At 34.7% G+C, this 15,668-nt stretch overlaps 1 protein-coding gene across 1 annotated transcript in view; it reads right to left on the minus strand.

Annotated features, from left to right (window-relative positions):
• LOC127445111 (ATP-binding cassette sub-family B member 6-like) overlaps positions 1-15,668 on the minus strand; it is a 24,881-nt gene continuing 9,213 nt past the window's right edge. The window contains exons 3-20 of the mRNA XM_051704910.1: positions 12,833-12,973; positions 12,398-12,587; positions 12,034-12,126; positions 11,757-11,949; positions 11,018-11,139; positions 10,185-10,294; positions 8,328-8,393; positions 6,729-6,854; positions 6,351-6,427; positions 6,174-6,237; positions 6,002-6,087; positions 5,577-5,634; positions 3,261-3,365; positions 2,880-3,054; positions 2,670-2,782; positions 2,290-2,384; positions 663-731; positions 1-502 (exon numbers count right to left, since the gene is read on the minus strand). Of these exons, the coding sequence (XP_051560870.1) occupies positions 343-502; positions 663-731; positions 2,290-2,384; positions 2,670-2,782; positions 2,880-3,054; positions 3,261-3,365; positions 5,577-5,634; positions 6,002-6,087; positions 6,174-6,237; positions 6,351-6,427; positions 6,729-6,854; positions 8,328-8,393; positions 10,185-10,294; positions 11,018-11,139; positions 11,757-11,949; positions 12,034-12,126; positions 12,398-12,587; positions 12,833-12,973 (2,043 nt within the window). The 3' untranslated portion in view covers positions 1-342. The remainder of the gene's footprint in view (positions 503-662; positions 732-2,289; positions 2,385-2,669; positions 2,783-2,879; positions 3,055-3,260; positions 3,366-5,576; positions 5,635-6,001; positions 6,088-6,173; positions 6,238-6,350; positions 6,428-6,728; positions 6,855-8,327; positions 8,394-10,184; positions 10,295-11,017; positions 11,140-11,756; positions 11,950-12,033; positions 12,127-12,397; positions 12,588-12,832; positions 12,974-15,668) is intronic.

The following is a 15,668-nucleotide window of genomic DNA, read 5'->3' on the forward strand; positions in this document are numbered from 1 at the left end:
TAGAAAGTCATAGACATCTGGGATAGCATGGGGGTGAGTAAATGATGAGAGAATTTTCATTTTTGGGTGAACTATTCCTTTTGTTAGATTCAAGTTAGACCTATCCTAATGCAAGGAAACTGAGTTGCAAGTGCAAGTGGATGTCAAGCAAAATAATAAAAACATAAAGGACTAAAATATCTTTGAAAGGGCCACATTAAAGAACGGGCCTCAGAACGTCCTTGGGACAAACATGATCCAAAACTGTGCCATTAAATAAATATGATGCTAAAATGCAAAAACAGCATTGGCTGAAATTAAAATGAATACAATTCACACGTCTCATTGAACGTCTAGTGTTGTTCAGTGACCCCCATGTCCTGCAGTGGATGCTGGAGGTTGTAGTTTCACTGATTTTCTGTCTTTGGTCTCAGTGTCGGAGGATGAATCAGAGTCCTGCGCCTGCTGCTGTTTCAGCCACATGTCAGAGTACAGCCCTCCCTTCGCCAACAGCTCATCGTGCCTGTGAGAAACAATTATACTGGACTTTCACACCGGACTGTTCATTTGTTCACCCATAGTGAATTCATTATTCTCTGATCCCAATTATCAAAGGTGTTATAAATTAACTGGTTTTGTGTTAATCACACTAGAGGGAAAAACCTAGAAATATAGATTCTCACCTTCCTCTCTCCACAATCTGTCCATCTCTGAGAACAAGAATCATGTCGGCTCCAATGATAGTCGACAACCTATGGCATACACATTAATGATATAATTATTCAATTAATTCTGTTTATACAACGGCATTGTTGAATGCTTGATTCTGATTGATTGACACACAATGCAAGGGTGTGTGTGGATAAAATGTATTTCTTCATTCCAGCTCTGACGTTCCACTCCTTTCCAAATGTAACCGGTTAAAAGAAAATAAAGTATGGGTTAACAATAAATTTATTTTTAAAATACAAATACTCTGTGCTAAGGGTGATATACCAGTTGCAGTGTTGCCAGATCTCGCATAGAGAAACGTAGTGATACCTGGTCTGAAAAACAAGCCCAATATGAGCAACTAGCGAAAATAACCGAAGGAAATACTTTTTTAGAGCAACAGCAAGTGGTGTAATTCCGACAATTTACTGTGATAAACCCATTGGACTTTGGTTTCATGAAAACAATTACTGGAATGAAATTAATAACGCTATTATCCGGTTACCAGCACTGAAAAATAAAATTTTCACTCTGCAAAAATCAAAAGGGACTTTGTTTTCATTTTCAATTATGTTCTGCAAAAAAAATATTTTTCGGTTTTTATTTTAATTCCTTTAACCGTTTCTAGTCCCTGTTATAGATTAATTTTATTAACTGCACTGCTATGAAGTAGTTCCAGGTTTGTTGACCACATTACAATTGAATATCACTTCACATTTTTTACCCTAATTTTTGCAAAGTTTGGAACTAAAAATAAAACAGGCTAATAGCTTGGGAGTATCTAGGCAAGTACTGGACTTAACTGGTGATATGAGGAGTTTATTGTATACACAATATCAATTCAGAAACAAAATATACTGTATGTGGTACCCATGATATAAACAGAATAGTTTCAGAATTACTGAATTACATTAAAATCACTGCAAATAAATAAAATAAATAATTAATACATTTTTTTTAAATGTAATTTAATAATAATTCAGTGGTCCTTTATCAATTACTCCCTGCATATTTGAGAAAAGGAGTGAAAATTTGTGCTTTTTTTGTGACAGAATTGAATGGAATTAAATGAAATGATTTGGGCTGTCAATTTAACGCACTAATTTAGTGCGATTAATTAGTTACAAAATAACGCGTAAAAACAACTGACACAATTAATCATGCTCCATGACCTGTACATAAATTCTGTAATAAAATTTCCTTATTTTCTACCATCAGAGCACTTCAAGCTTGAAGTACATGTAAACGTTGTGTTTTTTTATGAGCCATTTCAGTAGGGGGCATTCAATTTTAAAAGTTTAAACTACGGCTATAGAAATTAATGCATTAACGCATGCAATTAATTAAAAATGTTTAACACATTGATTTTTCTTAATCGTGATTAAAGCATTTACCGATTTTACATTTCAATCAGCTCCGTGTGAGTTCTGAACAATGGTTGGAGTAGGGTGGAATATTTGCAATGAATTTTATATTGAACCATCTTTACTTAGGGGCCTTTCTCATATGCAATTATTTTGATTAATTAATCGGCATGTCATGTAATTAATTTGATTAAAAATGTTAACATATTCCCAGCCCTATGAATTATGTGCATACCTGTGAGCCACCACAATGGTAGTTCTATTGGCACAGACTTTAGCCAATGAGGCCTGAATGTTTCGTTCTGTCTGTGTGTCTAGAGCAGAGGTGGCCTATGGGTAGAGGACATCAACATATCAAATATGTCAAATATTAAATATATAAATGCAAAACAGTGTCAATACCAGCCAAGTTATATCAGCTTAAGAGAGTAAATTAGTCTTTGATGAAAAAAGTACTTAAAGAAATAAATAAATCTCAAACTTGTGTTTTAATTAAATGAGTTTAATTTTGTTCTATTATAAAAATGTCCAAAATAAACATGTAAAACTAGGATAATTCCATTATCCTACAAAAATATCAAAGTATTGTCCTATAATCCAGTGGTGCTGTTGTACCTCATCGAGTAGAATGATCTGTGGTGCTTTCAGGATGGTGCGAGCGATGGCGACTCTCTGCTTCTCTCCTCCACTCAACTTTAGACCCCTCTCACCCACCTGAGTGCCATAGCCTACAAATATAAACTAAACATCAATATCAACTACAAACTCTCAAAATAAAGCCATTCTAGTCTCAAAACTTTAACCATTTTCATTCTTATTTTTCACCTTCAGGGAAGGCTATGATTTTGTCGTGGATGTCGGCAGCAATGGCAGCTTCCTCCACCTCCATGTCAGTAGCAGTAACTCGACCATAGCGGATGTTGTCCCGAATGTTGTCATTAAACAGGACAGTGTCCTGAGGGACGACGCCAATGTGAGCACGCAGAGAGGACTGCTTCACCTGAGACGCATCCAGATATACAACATTAACAGTCTACCATATTTCCTATAAAAAGAATCAACACAGAGAGGGCACCAGCAGAAAATAAAATACATGCGACTTAAAATATTTGTTCATAAATACAGTATTTATTTTCCCAAACATAATGCAAAAATTCAAAGACCATAATTTGGGGTCTTGTACATTTCTATCAATGACAGACTCACTTTTGAAATGTCTTGACCGTCTATCTTTATACACCCGCCTTGAACATCATAAAAACGGAAAAGCAGGCGTATCATGGTACTTTTTCCAGAACCTGACTGTCCAACCTGAAAGATATCAAAACAATCCGTAGGTATTACACATACTATATAAACAAAAACAGAGTAGAACTTGTTTTGATTTGTGTCTTTAAATCTAGACGTATACTCAAGTATACTCAAAAGTGAATGTACCTGAACAACACATATTAGTGTGGAATAGAATAGAATAGAAATACAGAACAGAACAGGGTACCATAGAAAAGAATAGAACAGAACAAAGCAGAACGTAAGAGAATGAAATAGAATAGAGTAGAATAAAACAGCAAAGAATAGAGTAGAATAGCACAGAACAGAATACAACAGAACAAAATAGAATAGAGTAGAATGAAACAGCACAGAATAGAATAGCATTGAACAGAACACAGTAGAATATAAGAAGATTAGAACAGTAAAATAGAATAGAAAAAAGCAGAATATAACAGAATGAAATAGAGTAGAATAAAACAGCAAAGAATAGAGTAGAATAGCACAGAATAGAATACAACAGAACAAAACAGAATAGAGTAGAATGAAACAGCACAGAATAGAATAGAATTGAATAGAACACAGTAGAATATAAGAAGATTAGAACAGTAAAATAGAATAGAAAAAAGCAGAATATAACAGAATGAAATAGAATAGAGCAGAATAAAACAGCAAAGAATAGAGTAGAATAGCACAGAATAGAATACAACAGAACAAAATAGAATAGAGTAGAATGAAACAGCATAGAACAGAATAGCATTGAATAGAACACAGTAGAATATAAGAAGATTAGAACAGTAAAATAGAATAGAATAGAAAAGACAGAATATAACAGAATGAAATGGAATAGAGTAGAATAAAACAGCAAAGAATAGAGTAGAATAGCACAGAATAGAATACAACGAACAAAACAGAATAGAGTAGAATGTAACAGCACAGAACAGAATAGCATTGAATAGAACACAGTAGAATATAAGAAGATTAGAACAGTAAAATAGAATAGAATAGAATAGAAAGACAGAATATAACAGAATGAAATGGAATAGAGTAGAATAAAAGAGCAAAGAATAGAGTAGAATAGCACAGAATAGAATACAACAGAACAAAATAGAATAGAGTAGAATGAAACAGCACAGAATAGAATAGCATTGAATAGAACACAGTAGAATATAAGAAGATTAAAACAGTAAAATAGATTAGAATAGAAAAGACAGAATATAACAGAATGGAATAGAAAAGAATAGCACAGAATAGAATATAACAAAGCAGAATACAGTGGAATAGAATATAATAGAATAAAACAAAGCTAGAATATAACAGAATGTTATAGAGTAGGATAAAACAGCACAGAAAAGATCAGCACAGAATGGAGTAGATTAGAAAAGAATAACGGAATAGAACAGAACAGAGTACAATAGAAAATAATAAAAAAAGCAGAATATAAGATAATTAAATAGAAAAGAACAAAATAAAACATCACAGATTAGAGTGGAGTAGCACACAAAAGAATAGAATAGAATAGAATAGAATAGAACAAAGTAAAATATAATAGAGCGGGTTAGTACAGTAGAATATAATTGTGGTGAGCAGGGTGGAGCCGAGCGGCACCTGGGCAGAGCGAGGCCAGGAAGATAAGTGGCGAATGACTTCCACCTGCGCGCCACACCAGCCTCGCGTTCCAGCGAGGGGAGGCGTGAGTATTTAAGGAGAAGAGATGGAGGCAGACGGGAGAGAGATGTACAAAGTTTGTCCGCATGTCTGAATGTTTTTATGATTTGACGCAGCTGGCTGAAAAGCAGTGCGTGTTTTTGTTTCGGTCCCAGCTTCCTCCTTACCTTCATAAGTGTTACAACAATAAAAAAGAACAGAATAGAACAAAGCAGAATTTAACAGAAAGGAATAGAATAGAGTAGAATAGAACAGAATAGAATACAACAGAACAAAATAGATTTAATAGAACACAGCAGAACAGAATACGATGGAATAGAATAGAATAGAGCAGATTAGAACGGTAGAATATAATAGAAAATAATATAATAGAAAAAACTAAATATAACAGAATGGAATAAAAAATAATAGCACAGAACAGAATAGAACAAAGCAGAATACAACAGAATAGAGTAGAATGGAACAGAGTAACAATAGAAAAAAACAAAGCTAGAATATAACAGAATGGAAAAGAGTAGAATAAAACAGCACAGAACAGAACAGCACAGAACGGGGTAGATTACAATAGAATAGAATAGAACTTACAAGTGCCACTGTCTGGCCAGGGAGTACAGTGAAAGAGACATCTTTAAGAATCTCCTTGCTGCAAAAACATCATATGAAATAAAACTGTTAGATGCACATTATTAATTAAATCATGATCATTTGTCATTTTTAATATACTTAAAACTGGAATCATAAAAAGTACCATGGTATTATCATGTTTTTTGGATGGGGTACCATAACAACACCATATTTTTGGGGCATGTATCACGGTAATACCATGGTATATTTTGAAGTATCTTGGAGCATCATGTAAATACCATGGAAAATGAATAGAGTAGGTAACCATGCAGTACCATGACATATTTTCAAATTTCATGGTATTTCCATCTGATCACTGTACCATGGCACCGCCACAGTACTTTTATGTAAGGGATAGACTTCAGATTTTACTTTAACCTCCTTACCCTTGCGTGTAGCTGAAGAAGACATTTTCAAACTCGACTTTTCCCTGCCTGTAGTAGAGGCTTCCTGCATTGACATCATCCTTCACCTAAATAACAACACAAATTATGAGCTCATTAATTATTCAAATGCTGCTGTGAAATTTATGAATTTCAAAGGCATTCATCCACTCACCTCTTCTTCCTCAGTAAACAGCTTAAACATGCTTTCCATGTCGATAAAAGAGTTCTGGATCATTCTGTCCAAGGAAAAAGACACGTTTAAATGTCAGCTTTTTCAATAAAATGTACCAATCTCTACCGATAAATTGCAGATAAACTCTAAACCACAAGTGAAATGCATGCATCATACCTATAGTATGTTCCAAACCAGTTGAGTGGGGTGTAGAGTTGGATGATATATGTTCCAAACAGCACATAATCTCCAACCTGGAAAAGCAAGACAAGTGGAATGCAGTTCTCCTGAACTTATACATACAGATAGACAGATTCCTAGGGAATTTAACTACGAAATCAAACAACTAAGCGAAATGCTTCTGTCACTCTTCTAATAATTACAGGCTATAGACTTTGAATGTGGCACATCCAATCAAATTTTAGAGCAGGAGCTAACATTTAACAAAACCTTTTTTTTTTTTTTATCATACACCAGATTACTTGATGTCTTAAAAAGTTCCCACACTATCTGTCTTTGACAGAGGTATAATATATAAGGTGCCCTGATTTGTACCTGAAACTTGCCCTCTGTCACAAAGTATGCACACAGCAGAGATCCAGCCAGCAGACCTGAACCAATGATGAGATTCTGAGTTTGATTTAAGAGGGCTAGAGAAGCATTGGTCTTCCATTCTGATTCCTGAATAAAATAAATTAAAGCTGCATTAATGAGTTACAGTACTTTTGAGCTTTAAATTCATTTTAAATCAATTAAAGAGATAGTTCACCCAAAAATGAAAACTCAACATTTACTCACCTTCATGCCATCCCAGATATGTATGACTTTCTTTCTTTTGCTGAACATAAATGAAGATTTTAGAAGAACATCTCAGCTCTGTTGATCCATATAATGCAAGTGAATGGTAACTAAAACACTGAAGCTCCAAAAAGTCCATAAAGGCAGCATAAAAGCAATCCATATGACTCCAGTGGTTAAATCCATATCTTCAGAAGCGATATGAGAGGTCTGGGTGAAAACAGGTCATTATTTAATTCCTTTTTTCGCTATACATTTACTTTCAAACAGCTCCTATGCACGTTCACGAGAGATTTTCTTCTTCTGCTAATTCACATTTTTCGTGCATATCGCCACTTACTTGCTGTTGTGCAAATATGATTTATTTATTCTTTTCCTTTGCTTTATCCATCACTTTTTTCTTTCTCCTCCCTACCCAATAGGTGGCAATATGCACGAAGCAAGATGAAAAGATGAAAGATGCTCTAAAAAAGATGAAAAAGGCTACCACCCCTGGAGTTTGCTAGTTTGCTAGTTCGAATCCCAGGGCATGCTGAGTGACTCCAGCCAGGTTTCCTAAGCAACCAAATTGGTCTGGTTGCTAGGGAGGGTAGAGTCACATGGGGTAACCTCCTCGTGGTCGCTATAATATGGTTCGTTCTCGGTGGGGCGCGTGGTGAGTTGAGCGTGGATGCCGCGGTGGATGGCGTGAAGCCTCCACACGCACTATGTCTCTGTGGCAACGTGATAAGATGCGCGGGTTGGCGGTCTCAGACGCGGAGGCAGCTGGGATTCATCCTCCGCCACCTGGATTGAGGCGAATCACTACGCGACCACGAGGACTTAAAAGCGCATTGGGAATTGGGCATTCCAAATTGGAAGAAAAAGAACTCAGTCCTCTCGTGAACTCGCATATGAGGGCTGGTGAAAGTGCAGATTTGTTGTAAAAATGACAAATATTGATCTGTTTCTCACCCACAGTCTTATGGGTTACTTTTATGCTGCATTTATGTGCTTTTTGGAGCTTCAAAGTTCTGGCCACCACTCACTTGCATTGAATGGACCTACAGAGCTGACATATTCTTCTAAAAATCTTCATTTGCGTTCTGGAGAAGAAAGAAAGTCATACACATCTGGGATGGCATGAGGGTGAGTTACTGATGAGAGAATTTTCAGTTTTGGGTGAACTATCTCTTTAATTACAAATTACATATGTACATATAACATTTATACATGATTTATTACTATGAACTCTTAAACATTGTATTCTTTGAAATTAATTTCAATTACCTACAAACTACAGACAATATAACAAATGTTGCCTCTTATCTATGGTGAAACGCTGTCTAAATATTAAAAGTCAAAAACTGCTGTTACCTGATATTTTAAGATGGCATCCTCAAAGCGATTCACTTCATAACTTTCTGCATTATAATATTTCACCTGTTGACAAGATCATAATTCAATCATATAATTTACATTGCAAACTACATTACGTGCAATTACTCTAACACGTTATTCCGTCAATGCGGTTATATTATGTTTTTATAACAAACATTGTTGAATTGAATGTATTGAATAAGCAAGAGAGCCTGAATAAACCAGGGTTATACAAAATTCAGAATTTCAGAACTGACTCCCTTTCATGAGTTGGAATTTGAATTGAATTGCCCACACCCCACAGGAAGTTGAATTTGAATTGGAATGATAGGAAGTGGAATGTACTGAATTGTAATTCAAAGAAATTCAACACAGTCACACTACACAATTTCATTAGTCCAAGACACATTTTGTGACAAATAATTACCTTATGATTTTTATTTTATTTTTTTACCAAGTATGCCTATTTATTCCTTAATAGGCAGAATACATTTTTTTTACAAACAGATGTAACATTTCTCTCTCTAATATAAATAAATAAATAAAATTACCATCAGAAGATTTTGTTTTTGCTAAACAGAATCAGAAATGGTCCACCACATTGTTCAGATAATCTGATAAAAATACATTCAAAATGTTTGTTTAATATATTGAGCATATTAGATCATTCCTAGAAATGAAGTGTTCTTCCACCATGGTCCATAAAATGAATGTAGTGAAATAAATGAAATTCTAATTTCTATAGATAGCCTTTTAAACATTGTTTAAATTGATTATTAATACTCTAAAAAGTTATGTATTTGTAAAACTTAAAGAAATAAGTTTGAATTGCTTTTTAAGTTGAGTTAATCTACTTCATTTTAAACTCTGCCAACCTAGTCCTATGACAGTTTCTTCCCTCATTTACATGGTTTTAAACTGTTCAATATTCTGAGCATTTCTTGCACATTTCTATAAACATATATTTCATGGAGAGTGATGTGCTTGCTGTCTTAAACCAATCATATTACATTTTTACTCATCACATGAACATTTATGAGAAAAAAAAAGTATTTTAAAAAGGCACGCAGAGACCTCGTCACTTGGTACATAAATCACGACATGGTTAACAATTTTATTAGAGAAAAAAAACACATACTGACATCGCAAAACAACAAGTTACCTACCATGACCACAAATCAACAACAGCAATGTAAATAAAACTATGCAAATGGCCAAACAATGCAACCATATTATTCATGCCCTAGTGCATGCTGGGAAGAGGGTAAATGGGACTTAACCACATAAACATTTTCTATAGGCCAATTTGAACTGAAATAAATGCATTAATCCAACTTGCTGCTGTGCTTGTTGTTTTGACTAAGTATTTTGTAATAGAAAAGCTGCATTGAGATGCATTACTTGTGTTCCTTAAAATATGCTAAGCCCAAAAAACTACAATAATCAAGTATATCTTTTAATGTTTTTTTCAGCATTGTTTACTTGATCTAAGAACTTTTTTTTTTTTTTTTACAGTGTGATGTTTCTGGAAATACCCCACTTGTTATGCATATGATATAATATGAGAACATGTTTCATGCTATACTGAAAAATCAAATGTATTATTAAAAAATAAACTTAAAACAGTCATGTGAATTTCTTTGAATTTCATTCAATTTTAAATCTACTTCCTTAAATTCCAATTCGAATTGCAATTTTACATCTTTTTTGCTACCTCAATTCAAATTCACTCCAAATTCATGAATTTAATTGGAATTGAATTGGCATTCTTCATTCAGTTCTGAATGGTGCACAACCCTGGAATAAACAAAGGACAGTCCTTGGCCAAAGATAGAGACAACCCTCTTGTCATACCGTCTCAAAGTTCAATAAAGAGTCCACAGCTTTGGATTTGGCATTGTTATCTTGTATGTTCATATCTCGCCTGTATTTGGTTCTCCATTCCGTGATAACAATCGTGAGAGCTGATGAGAGACAGAGATAGCAGTGCAGTCAATCGAATCAAATGCTGATCCACTAAATTTAATTATTATTCTGTCTTCATGTCTTTTAAGCCAAGCAAGTGCAAAAGTGATCCTCCACTCCACTAGGGGTGCTAAAATCCTAATGCTGGGAATCGGTTTTCCTGCAGTATTGCAGGTATGTTTAAAGGCATTATGCCATACGACACACTATCTCTGCAGTGTGCAATGTGTGTAATGTGTACAGTACACAAAATTACTGTATGCATGAAATATTAAATTTACCAAAATATGCAGTATACAAACAGAGTGCACAGTGTTGAAAACTGTCTGTAATCCTAAATGAAAAGAACTTGAATTTATTTTCCATTTCCAACAGGATATATTGTAAGTAGTACATGGTTTATAGTGCACAGAATGCAGAAAGCAGTAGGTTAGTAATCGATTACAAGCCCTAATTCCACCAATTACTCTAAACTGAACCAGCTAAACAAGGTCTACAGAAGTAGGACTGATCGCTTACCTACGCAGCGTTTCATAATAGACTATATTGTTCGAGATCACTGGTGTGACCGATTCTTTTATCATGCTTGAGCATAGCAGTATTTTACCAATAACTTTCATAACAAAGCAGGCAAGTAGTAGCTTTTCCCAATAAAAGACAGATTGTTGCTAATTTTTTATAAATAACACAATGTTTACAAGATATTTTTGTAGGGTACTCACTGAGGTAGAGGGCCATGCAAATAAAAACTATGAGGCCGAACCAGGCGTTGAAGTAGGAGATGAAATAGACAATGGCAATAACAATGTCAGCAATGGTAGGGAAGATGCTGAACACGATGTAGCTGTTGAAAGAAACCGATAATCAGATTTTTCAAAGAGAATAGATTTAAATAGATTTAAAATCTCAACCAGTATATACACTTTTGGCTATCACATACTGTACATATATTTATTGCACAGCGCTCTGAAATACTTGATTGTGATTGGTCAAATTGTAGCATTCTTCGGTCTAATATAGTTGTATTATGCCCACTAAACTGTAAAATTTACCATTTTCCCAAGCGACTGATTTGCTACATCGCTATGATATTTTTATGTCTCCCAAACATGGCCGGGTCTAAGAGGGACTCCTTGTTCTCTCCCAGAAACTTCCAACACCCCCCTCAAGGTCCTATGAAGAGACAACCACGTGCCCACCCTTAAGATTAAAATTAAAAGATCTTATCTACTGTAGGTACCTGCCCTGCTCCCAAATCACATATTTTGTGATAATGACCCGCTGAATTTATATTAACCCTTACTTTTTCTCTATTAAATTGGCAAAAGATTCTAAGTTGGTGCATCCCTCATGAACACTTATTTACTATTAATATTAATATTTTTAAGTATATATTTAACCATAAACGTTTGAAATTGAGACAAAATTGGGTGCAGACTTTTGCAATTTCTTGAGTCTCACCTGAGCAAGCTGTTAATGGAGGAGGTTCCTCTGTCGATGCTCCTCAGGACGTCTCCAGTGCGGCGGCCCAGGTGCCAGCGCAGAGACAAAGAGTGCAGGTGAGCGAAGAGACGTACCTGGACCACACGATTAGTGTACTGCTGCACCCGAATCCACAGGAAAGAACGCAGGTTACTCACAAACCCAGACGCACCTGCACATGGAAACAAATGAGAATGAAGTTGTGGACAGATCTGAACTAATATTCAGTTTGAATTCAATTTAAATATTCTCTCACCAGCTCCACCTCCCTGCAGGAACTTGAGCAGCACATAAATACACACTGTAGTGGCCAGCGTCTTCCAAGAACTTCCATCTGTTAGCTCGTTCACTGTGACGAGGGGAAATCAAAGTGTGGGCATGAGACGTGCTAGAGCTTCATTTCAGCTGGTTCAGAACAAATAAATAAATGAACAGAGACGAAATATTGATTTTATTTGAATGACTTGGTTACTGATCACAGTTACTAACTTAGATTAGCTTAAAGCTTTCACTAAGAAAATAGTCCATTAGGAGGTAGAAAACAATCAGCCAAGCAACAAGAAGAGCACAGAAACAATATTACAATATTAACCCAATCATGACCCAATAAGAAACTGTACCTATGTTTTTGTAGAAGATGGGCACAAACACATTGATGCCACGCTCCACTGCCAGCAGACCGAGACACAGCACAACCAGCAGCTGAAGCAAGACACTTCCTTTAGGCCACATGTATGGCACCAAAAGATGCACCTTCTTCCCAAAGTCCTTCCATGTTGACTGACTCTCTGCAGAATTGCCCAAGAGAGGCTGCACAAAGATGTGTTAATGTAGTGATTTAGAGCTTGGTGGTATGACATGGTTACCTTGATAGTGGTAGATATATTTGCAGCTATTTGTGGGCAGGACTGCTTTACATTATTTACACATGACAGCAATTAAGAAATTTGGAGTAATGCTAAAATACAGAGAGGGATGTGTCCCAAACAAGTCAAGTATTTATAAAAATTGTTATCCATTTATTAATGTTATTTATTTGTCTATCTGTCAATCACCTGTACGGCATGCTCCACATCTCGCTCATCTTCGTTGACAAGAAGCATGTATGGTCGCCGTGGCAACCCTGGAGCTTTTAGGCCTACCAGGAAGAGCAAACCTGAACTGAAGTACCGTACCAGCCAGAACCCAAACTCTATCTGGAGACATAATGGCAAAATAAATTAAATATGCACAAAGTGATTATGTTTGTCTTGTTTATAACTGCTTGAATCATTCATCCTGTGTGATATTATACAGTCCAAAAAATGGACAATGTTTCTTTGATGATATAATGAGTTTTTGAAAAACAGTACATAATACGTTATTAGTACATTCCTTATCTTAGGTCAGTTAGGATCACTATTTTATTTTAAGAATGTGAAATGTCGTAATAATAGTAGAGAGAATGATTTATTTCAGCTTTTATTTCTTTCATCACATTCCCAGTGGGTCAGAAGTTTACATACACTTTGTTAGTATTTGGTAGCATTGTCTTTAAATTGTTTAACTTGGGTCAAATGTTTTGGGTAGCCTTCCACAAGCTTCTCACAATAAATTGCTGGAATTTTGGCCCATTCCTCCAGACAGAACTGGTGTAACTGAATCAGGATTGTAGGCCTCCTTGCTCACACGCATTTTCAGTGCTGTCCACAAATTTTCTATTGGATTGAGGTCAAGGCTTTGTGATGGCCACTCCAATACCTTGACTTTGTTGTCCTTAAGCCATATTGCCACAACTTTGGAGGTTTTCTTGGGGTCATTGTCCATTTGGAAGACCCATTTGCGACTGAGCTTTAACTTCCTGGCTGGTGTCTTGAGATGTTGCTTCAATATACCCACATAATTTTCCTTCCTCATGATGCCATTTATTTTGTGAAGTGCACCAGTCCCCCACAACATGATGCTACCACCCCCATGCTTCACCGTTGGGATGGTGTTCTTCGGCTTGCAAGCCCCACACTTTTCCCTTCAAACATAATGATGGTCATTATGGCCAAACAGTTCAATTTTTGTTTCATCAGACCAGAGGACATTTCTCCAAAAAGTAAGATCTTTGTCCTTATGTGCACTTGCAAACTGTAGTCTGGCTTTTTTATGGCGGTTTTCGAGCTTCTTCCTTGCTGAATAGCCTTTCAGGTTATGTCGATATAGGACTTGTTTTACTGTGGATATAGACAATTGTCTACCTGTTTCCTCCAGCATCTTCACAAGGTTCTTTGCTGTTGTTCTGGGATTGATTTGCACTTTTACGTTCATCTCTAGGAGGCACAATGCGTCTCCTTCCTGAGCAGTATGATGGCTGTGTGGTCCCATGGTGTTTATACTTGCGTATTGTTTGTACAGATGAACGTGGTACCTTCAGGCATTTGGAAATTGCTCCCAAGGATGAACCAGACTTGTGGAGGTCCACAATTTATTTTTTTCTGAGGTCTTGGCTGATTTCTTTTGATTTTCCCATGATGTCAGGCAAAGAGGCACCGAGTTTGAAGGTAGGCCTTAAAATACATACACAGGTACGCCTCCAATTCAGTACGCCTCCTATCAGAAGCTAACTGGCTAATTGCCTAAAGGTTTGACATAATTTTATGGAAGTTTCCAAGCTGCTTAAAGTCACAGTTAACTTAGTGTATGTAAACTTCTGACCCACTGGAATTGTGATATATCAATTAAAAGTGAAACAATCTGTCTGTAAACAATTGCTGGAAAAATTACTCACGTCAGGCACAAAGCAGATGTCCTAAATGACTTGCCAAAACAATAGTTTGCTAATATTAAATATGTGGAGTGGTTAAAAAAATGAGTTTGAATGACTTAAGTGTATGTAAACTTCTGACTTCAACTGTATCAAGTGGATGTGACCGAGTTTGTTTTCTGTTGATACATTTAAAATGTACTATTAATATTAATATTTTACATTTTTAAGTATATATTAAACATAAACATTTGGAATTGAGACAAAATTGGGTGCAGAAATTAAAATTATACTCAAAAATCATTAATATTTATATTTATGATTTATATTTTAATTTTACAATGTGTTTCATATTGAAGATTTGCAATTAGGCTTATATTTAAAATTCATATTTAATAATTATTTTAGATATTTATTAAACTACACGTGTCTAAAAAATTAGACTTAATTAAAAAATAGCATTGTTTTTAAATTAGATTTAATATTAAAAATAAAATATATGCAATATATATTAATCCATAATTGTTTGGAAATGAGAAAACTACACTATACTTTTAGTACTTATTTAGGTAAATGTGGCAAAATTGCACCATATGTTTAGCTAATTCAGACAAAATTGGGTGCCAAAATTAAATTAAAACACATTAGAAAAAATATATTATAAAAATTATTTACATTTAAGTTTACATTTAAGATTTAGAATTAAGTTTTAAAATTAGACTTTAGATTATATTAAAGATTTACATAAATAATACATAAATTTTAAATAATTATTTTAGATTTTATTGTATATACATTGTATAACAAAAATGTGAAAAATGAGACTCATGAAAATGGCACTGTGTTTAATTTAGATTTAATATTTACATTAAACATTTCTATTTAATATTTTTATATTTATATTTAAGCATAAATGTTTGAACATGAAAAACTGCATTACATTATTTAGGTAGATCTGAAAATAATTTTTTGACTATTTTTGTTGCTAAATGGGACAACTGGGTGCGAAATTAAAATAGTACACATTACCAAAACATATCAGAAAATCATTTAGATTTAAATTTTTGAATAATACTTAAAGATTTACATTTAGGTCTTTATAAAATATTCATAAATCACATTTTTTATATATATATTTATAAATCCACAAATGTCAAAAA

Source organism: Myxocyprinus asiaticus, chromosome 8 (assembly GCF_019703515.2).
Source record: "Myxocyprinus asiaticus isolate MX2 ecotype Aquarium Trade chromosome 8, UBuf_Myxa_2, whole genome shotgun sequence".
Taxonomy (NCBI): Eukaryota; Metazoa; Chordata; class Actinopteri; order Cypriniformes; family Catostomidae; genus Myxocyprinus; species Myxocyprinus asiaticus.